The sequence below is a fragment of the Microtus ochrogaster genome, chromosome 7, assembly GCF_000317375.1.
Source record: "Microtus ochrogaster isolate Prairie Vole_2 chromosome 7, MicOch1.0, whole genome shotgun sequence".
Taxonomy (NCBI): Eukaryota; Metazoa; Chordata; class Mammalia; order Rodentia; family Cricetidae; genus Microtus; species Microtus ochrogaster.
The window spans coordinates 30,281,159-30,289,105 of record NC_022014.1 but is presented as its reverse complement, the minus strand read 5'-3'; the positions used below and the strand labels follow the sequence as shown (position 1 = coordinate 30,289,105).

General features: G+C 54.1%; 1 protein-coding gene across 1 annotated transcript in view; it reads left to right on the top strand.

Moving 5' to 3' along the window:
- The window catches only part of Pik3r5 (phosphoinositide-3-kinase regulatory subunit 5), a 65,911-nt gene extending 60,012 nt beyond the window's left edge, over window positions 1–5,899 (top strand). Inside the window, exons 9-19 of the mRNA XM_005349828.2 lie at window positions 307–390; window positions 600–1,302; window positions 1,427–1,592; window positions 1,890–2,015; window positions 2,499–2,627; window positions 2,753–2,846; window positions 3,055–3,131; window positions 3,322–3,415; window positions 3,495–3,577; window positions 4,121–4,233; window positions 4,321–5,899. Coding sequence (XP_005349885.1) covers window positions 307–390; window positions 600–1,302; window positions 1,427–1,592; window positions 1,890–2,015; window positions 2,499–2,627; window positions 2,753–2,846; window positions 3,055–3,131; window positions 3,322–3,415; window positions 3,495–3,577; window positions 4,121–4,233; window positions 4,321–4,462 — 1,811 coding nt within the window. The 3' untranslated portion in view covers window positions 4,463–5,899. The remainder of the gene's footprint in view (window positions 1–306; window positions 391–599; window positions 1,303–1,426; window positions 1,593–1,889; window positions 2,016–2,498; window positions 2,628–2,752; window positions 2,847–3,054; window positions 3,132–3,321; window positions 3,416–3,494; window positions 3,578–4,120; window positions 4,234–4,320) is intronic.
- The last annotated feature ends 2,048 nt before the right edge of the window (window positions 5,900–7,947 follow it).

Sequence of the window (7,947 nt, the reverse complement as noted above, 5' to 3'; positions counted from 1 at the left end):
AAAAAAAAAAACCAAAACAAAAACCACGCAAGCAAATCGTTTAAAGGGTTTCTATGCTTTTTCCATACTGTCAATAAAATGAGGCTCAGAGGCTGTGACTGCCCATGCCCACATAGCTAAGAAAGGGCAGCCCTGTAGCTGAGAGGCAGGTATCCCAGCTTTCAGTCGGCCTCAGCCCATCCAGCTCTGCGGCCTCCTCTCTGCACTGTTCCCACAGTGGCCTCTTCTGTAAGCCCAGGGGACTTGGCTGGCCATTCTGCAAGGCCCCGTCCCAGTCCCCTCTTCCTGTCTTCTCTGCCCTTACAGACACTGCAAAGCCTGGGAAACTCCACACGATCCCCATCCCTGTTGCCAGGTGCTACACCTACAGCTGGAACCAGGACAGTTTCGGTAAGGGGCAAGCAGAACCAGGGCGCCGGACCCAGACCGCCAGCTGTGTGTGTCTGGTTCTGCACCTGTGATGCGCATTCCTCTGGGACCTCCCACTACTCTCGCCATTAGTGGGTGGGGGTACTCTATAGTCCTGGACTTCCAGAGGCTTCCCCCTCTGCAAGGGTTCAAAGGACACCAACCTGAACACTGCTTTTGTCTCCCTGTAGACATCCTACAGGAAGTCCTTCTCAAGGAACAGGAGCTGTTGCAGCCAGGGATCCTGGGAGATGATGAAGAGGAGGAAGAGGAGGACTTGGAGGTCGACAGGCATTCTGCCGAGAGAGACTCTCTACTCTCTACCAGCTCTCTGGTGTCTCACGACTCCACTCTGTTGCTTAGCTCCTCTCAGGCCCCAGGGCCAGTGCTGTCCCGCCAGGTCCTGACCACCTTCGTCTCAGGCCTCTCGGATGGCGTGGACAGTGGTTACGTGGAGGACAGTGAGGAAAGCTCCCCAGAGTGGCCCAAGAAGCCCGGTAGGCAGCAACGCCAGGGTCACCGCAGGCCTGGGCAGAAGTTCAACAGGATCTATAAACTCTTGAAGAGCACCAGCCAGCTGGTCCTGCGGAGGGACTCTCGGAGTCTGGAGGGCAGCTCGGACCCGTCCCTGCCCCTACGGCGGGCAGGGAGCCTCAGCGGCCCCTTGGACTGTCCAGCCCAGTTCCCCTCCAGGGCTCAGCGCTCCCGCTCCCTACCCCAACCCAAGCTCAGTACCCAACTACCCAGCTGGCTTTTGGCCCCGCCCTCACACCACCAGCGCCGCCGCCCCTTCCTCAGCGGGGATGAGGACCCCAAGGCTTCCACACTACGGGTTGTGGTCTTTGGCTCTGATCGAATTTCAGGGAAGGTGGCTCGGGCATACAGCAAGCTAAGGTAAGGATGGGAGCAGGGTGTCATTGCTCTGCCTTATGCAGCAGGATTGTGGCGCTGGTGGACTATGGAGCCCACCTAAGTCCTGGAGTCACTGTGGGTTTTCCTCTCACTGTCTCCTCACTAGGAGGCTGGAGAACAGTCACCCACTCCTCACACGGTTCTTCAAGCTTCAGTTCTTCTATGTACCTGTGAAGCGAAGCCATGGAGCCAGCTCCGGTGCCTGCCCGTCGTCCTCTCTGAGCCAGACAGCTCCTGTCCCTGGAGACCCCTTGAAGCACCCCAGCCCTGCAGTATGTTCCCCAGCTTTGGGCCAGATGGGGTGGGAAAGTGGAATAGACAAGAGTGGGTTCTAGGTACTGGTTGGAAAATCATCCAAAACGATCCCCTGTGTCTGCGAGCGCTTACTCCTGCCTTACCCTTGTTTCTAGGTCTCTGCCCTGCACTTGGGTATGACATTCTGCTGTATGACAAAGATGGAATGTCATCGTAATTCTCTAGAGACAGAGACACTCAGCTCGGGGTTACAGACGTAATCTTGTGCCTCATAGCTATGATAGTCTGGGACTAACTCTTGTCCCTTACCCTAGGAGTTTGGCATGCCCCCGTGGGAGGACAGTACCAATGACATTTCTCACTACCTCGGTGTGCTTGACCCCTGGTATGAACGCAATGTGTTGGGCCTCATGTACTTGCCTCCTGAAGTCCTTTGCCAGGTGAGGAGACTTGGTGGTAGGGTTCAGAGCCTTCTGGTTGCTGTCACTCAGCCACACTTTGAAGATTCTGGGTTTGGGGAAATCCATGGAGGATGAGAGATGGCTTGGGAAGGGAGAGGAAGGCTATGTAAGAAACAGAATGGGGGCTGGATGGGGTGCTTGGGACAAGAGATGGGGCCACTGTGGTAAAGGGGGACAGATCCTCAGAAGGGCACAAAGGAATTTAGGTGCCAGCTCTCTTTCTTATCTATTGGCTTGTCTCCCGAGAGGCATGTGTGCCAGACAAGGTGAGGCCCCAAGGCTACACTGGGCTCCCGACCCAATTCTCCCTCTAGATTTCCCTCTTACTTTCTCTCTCTCCCTCTTGCTCCATCTGCCTCCAAATTGTTCTCTCTGCCTGCGTGTGTCCTTACCTTCCTTCCTCTGATGGCTTCTTCACTCTGCCGCGTCTCCCACCTGACTTGGCTGTCCTGTCTACCACAGCAGTCCCTGAAGGCGGAATCTCGGCCCCTGGAAGGCTCGTCCACCCAGCTGCCCATCTTGGCCGACATGTTGCTCTACTACTGTCGCTTTGCGGCCCGCCCAGTGTTGCTGCAGGTCTATCAGACCGAGGTGAGACATGCGTCCTGTTTCTCCCAGACTTCCTGGGAGCCCGCAGCCCTCCACCCTCACCCCTAGAAACCCCTGTGCTGGGGGGAGTCCACACTGACATACGTGCTCCATCCTGCTCCTTCCAGCTGACTTTCGTCACTGGCGAGAAGTCTACTGAGATCTTCATCCAGTCTCTGGAGCTGGGTCACTCTGCGGCCACGCGTGCTATCAAGGCTTCAGGTGGAGTCAGAAGGGAAGAGGGAGCTGTGGGAGGTGGAGTCCTCTGAGCGGGGAGCAGGGCAAAGACTAAAGGGAGGGAGAAGTAGGTACAGAAGGAATCCTGGCCCTGGAGAGTTGGGGCCCTGAAGAGTCTAGGCCAGAGGAAGGGGTTCCTGTGGAAGTGGGGACACTGGAAGAGAGGAATGAAGAGTGTGTCTATGTGGCACAGGTCCGGGCAGCAAACGGCTGGGCATTTATGATGACCGGGAGGCTGTTCCTCTAACACTACAGATTATCTACAGCAAGGTAAGTGAGGCCTGCGCTGGTCTCCTTCCTCACCAGAGCTCAGGCCCAGAGCTGCCTCTAGTGTTCTCAGGCCTTCCAGTGACCCCCAGACTTCCTTTGCTACCAAGAGGTGGTTCCCTAGCATCCAGACCCTCCCAGGCACCAGGCTCCAGGGCTCTGGGTTGAAGAGTCTGGCCCTGCTGCCTTCCAGGGAGCCATCAGTGGGCGAAGCCGCTGGAGCAACCTAGAGAAGGTCTGTACCTCTGTCAATCTCAACAAGGCCTGCCAGAAGCCAGAGGAGCTAGGTGAGCGGGCTGGAGAGGATGGCTGGGGTAGGGGGGTAGGGAGGTCCTGAGCCTAGCCTGAGTCACCCTTGACCTTCAGACTCCAGCATGGAGGCGCTGACGCTAACCCTGACAGAAGTGCTGAAAAGGCAGACCCCTAAGTCCAAAAAGGGCTTTAACCAGGTAAGGGCTAAGGGCTTCTCTCACAGTCCCCACCACCACCCCCCTGGCAGGAGTGAGGGGAGGATCGCATGTGAAGGTGACCAAGTGTTGTATGAGAGGCAGATAAGGGATCACTGGGAAATGAGAGGCACATGTGGGGTGTGGCTGGGGGTACACGCAGGTCTAGAATGTGGAGGGTGCATGTATATGAAAAGATTGTGTGATTGTGTGGTTGTGTGATGGCCATTCAGGGTCACCACGTCTGATCCAGTGTGGGCGCCATGTCAGGGAACCCTGAGGTCTCCAGGTTGGAGGGGGCAGTGCATTGATTCCCCCGGCCTCAGAGGCAGAGACTGCAGAAAGGTAGTCTGACTTAGTGGTCAGCACACAAGAGCTGCCAGCCAGTCCTGTCCCAAACACACACACACACACACACACACACACACACACACACACACACACACACACAGAGAGTTCCTATGGGCGCTTCTAGGGGAAGGAAGTCCCCAGGGCTGGTAACGGTGCGGCCAGGGCTCCGAGGCCTGACTCGGGCTCCCCTTCCAGATCAGTACATCGCACATCAAAGTGGACAAGGTACAGATCATTGGCTCCAGCAGCTGTCCCTTCGCCGTGTGTCTAGACCAGGACGAGAGAAAGATCCTACAGAGTGTGGTCAGGTGAGAAGGGTGGTCCAAGGGAAGGGTGTTCCTTCTCTGCCACCCAAAGCCTGCGGAGCCCTGTTCTTACGCTACCCTGCTCGACAGGTGTGAAGTGTCACCCTGCTACAAGCCAGAGAAGAACAGCCAGCCACCCCAGCAGTCCTTCAGCCAGCCAGCACAGGCTGGTCCTGACCTGTGCTCCCTTCTCTGCCTCCCCATCATGACTTTCAGTGGTGCTCTGCCCTAGTGCAATTCAGGACCAGCCTGCACAGGAAAGTGCAGTTTCTCCTGGACCTCTCTCCAGGACAGCTGCTCTCTGTGGAGAGCCCAATTGTCCTGGCTTGCATCAGGATTCCGCTCTAGGCCCTGCCATGGGCCAGAGACATGTGGCTAGTGGCATCTGGAGCCTCGGAGATCTGATAAGAAAACAGGCATTAGAGAGAGAGAGGCCTGGCTGCCTAGCCTTAGAGAGTCCTCTGAGCATTAGGAGAGGCATAGCTGAGTGGCCCTGAAGAAAGTCTGAGTCTTGGAGTGGTTATAGGTTTCTTTTCCAAGCCCTTGTCTGGGTCCATCTTTGGTTTGTCAAAGACTTGGGGGCTCTGTCTAGAGGTCAGTCTCTTTAAGGCATAGAGAGGAGGAAGACGGGTGTGACCTTTCTTCGTGACCTCTGACACCATCTCTATCCTACCACCGCCATCACACACACGCACTCACACGCTTTCTCTCTCGAGTTCCCTGGATCCCTTGAAAAACAGCACTAATATTCGGTCCATTGCTTCTGAGTCTCAGGATAAGCTTGGTTCCTTTCTAGCTAAACGACCAGAGGAAGTTAATACATTTCTTTGAGCCTCCGTTTCCTCAGTACTAAAGTAAAAGGGAAGTAAATCCTCAAAGGGAGGGCCCTTGAAGAACCTTGCCCAGAGCCTGGCTCCTAGCAGCTGCCTGGGAAAGACTGGTGCCTTGCCCTCTGCCGCCGACGCCCCACCTTTGACCTCAAGGACTTTCATGGCTTCACGACAGTCCCCGTTTGACCTTTCCCCACCTATGGATGAGGCAGAGCAGGATGCAGGAAAGGCCACCTGGGTACGAATCCTCCCCCACTTCCCTAGCAGACTGGTCCCGGCGCCCTCACTTCCTCTCAGCTGTACAACAGCTTCTGTCTTCACGTGTTCTCTGGACAAGATCTCGGAGGAGCAGAGAGGTGAATATCAAAGGGAAGAGACAGGCACTCATGCACGGGAAAGACCTGGCACGCAATAGGCCAAGAACCTGAAATGTAAGCCTGCCGGACTGGAGGGGCTCAAAAAGCTGACAGAATGTGGCTGGGGTGATAAGGTGGCAGGCTGGACCAGGACTTGGGCGAGCACAGGCAGGTAAGGAACCTTTGGGAGTTAAACAATTTGCACAGAGAGTCCTTCTTCTGGCCCTCCAGAACTGTTCTGCTCCAAAGATCTTGGGCTTATAGGAGCCCATGAAACTCCAGAGTGCTCATGACTTGAGAGACTGTGGACAGAGCCACTGTGTCCTCCATCCTAGCCGTCCGCGTATCTGCCGGGTTCTGGAACAGCCATGTATTTCAGTGTACTTTAACTTGCTGTGTGAACGTGTTGTTCTACCATATGATCAACATGGCATGAAACAATGAATGGAATTTAATATTATTATCAAATAAAATTGATTTATTGTATATTTAATGACCTACAAGTATGGAGCCTGTCACTGAACTGTTTAGAGTTTGCACTTATCAATTCAGGGCTGGAGGGATGGTTCAGCAACGCTCGCTGCTCTTCCAGAGGACTCAAATGCTCAGCGCCTGCTTGGGGTTGCTCACAACCGCCTATACCGCAGCTCCAAGAGATCTGATGCCCTTTGCTGGCCTCCAAAAGCATTCCCACACTTGGCATTCACTCACACAGAGCCAGGCGGTGGTGGCGCACGCCTTTAATCCCAGCACTCAGGAGGCAGAGGCAGGCGGATCTCTGTGAGATCGAGGCCAGCCTGGTCTACAAGAGCTAGTTCCGGGACAGGCACCAAAAAGAAAACACTCACACAGAAACACACACTGTTTAGTTTACCCACAGCCACACACAAACAATAAAAATAAAATTTAAAAGTATTTCACATGTAGCAGAAGTAAGGCTTTAGGGGATTATTTTGCTTATTTGTAATTTTCCACTCTTAGAACACATGTTTGTGCTAAATTTTCATTGACACTCCTCTGTTTCAGCCTCATCACACACGCTCACCCACAGAAGGAAGACTCCTCTACATCTCTACAGTGGAGTTCTCTGTATCACTCACTTGAGAAACCTAACTTGTATGACCTGATGTCCCTGGGCTGGGATGGGCCTGAGGTTCTTGTCTCTGATGAGAGAGAGAGGACCTGGATCCATCCTACAAGGGAGAGCAAGGGAAGAGAGGTCAATAATGCCCTGCACACCTGAGGACGGTCTTTCCACTTGGGTCGCAAGGAGGGAAAGGGGAGTGTTGGACAGTGGAGGCTGCCAGCTCCAGCATCCCAGAATAATAGCTTTGGCTCTAAGGAGGTTGCAATGGCATCAGTCGGCCGCCGAGCATGTCGAGAGCTCAGTGGGCTAAAAGTGGGAGATTCGTTCTTTCCATGCAGCCACAAACACTTAGGGATCATCTAAGGGGTCTAAGCTGTGTGTGGTGTTATTGCAAGCAGTGGGGTGAGTCCAGGTCTGCACTGAGCGCTTCTCAGGCACTTTGGACCCATATGATAAAACACGCTATCTTCCGTGGGCACCAGCCACCTTACACATCTGCAAACTACTCCTTACGCCTAAAGGCAAGGCAGGTGTAGTCTCAGGGGTGTTGTGGGATGTCTGAGAGGAAGTATGTAAAAGGGGATTGTGCTACTGAGTCTGTAGTTCAGGAAATCTGTCTGTCCCCAGGGGTGCTGTGAGCTGAAAGCCAGAGCTGTAGTCAGCTCTGCTGAGTCTGTGAGGGCCTCAGAACCTTCCTGAAAAGGAGGCACCTAAGAAACAATGGCTGAGTCTCAGATGGGGGACCGGGAAGGCATGACACACACAGAAACCAAGTGGCCCATTACCTCTCCAGGGACTTCCTGTTTCCTTGTGTGTGATGAGGAGATGGGGGGGGGATCTATTCCTCCTTTACCCACATATCTGAATCTCTCTCTATCTAACCCTTTCAGTAAAGTCCAAGCAAAAGCTGCTTGGAGGACAAAGTGTCCGCCGCCCCCACCGGAGTCACAGCGAGCAGGTGGCTCTATCTATTGGTAGAATTTCTTCCTTTGTGTTCTGCTTGCAGGCACACCTGAGGCTCTGAGCGCTCCCTGGAAAGGCAGCTGTGGCCCCAGCTGCCCCATGTACCCCCCTGAGAGATCTAGGGAGGTAGGTATGGAAGGCTCAGCCTCTTGGTCGTGGCCACTTGAGCAGGGCCTCCCAGTGACCCGGTACTTACCTCTGCACGGGTCAAGTGTTCTAGACGCCCGTGCTCATGCGAATTCATGTGTGCCTCCTCTGGGAGGTTGGTACTGTTACACCAATTCTACAGGTAGAGAAGTTGAGACCAGAGATGTTGAATAACTTACTTAAGGTCTCACAGACAGTATGGTAGCCTCCCTCCATCTTTGTGGTACCTAACCACGAAGCTATGTGTCCCTCTCAGTATCTCACAAGAGTAAACTGAGGCCCAGAAAAGCGAAGTTTATGTATGTATCTGAGTCTAGTTTCATTGTGATAGGAT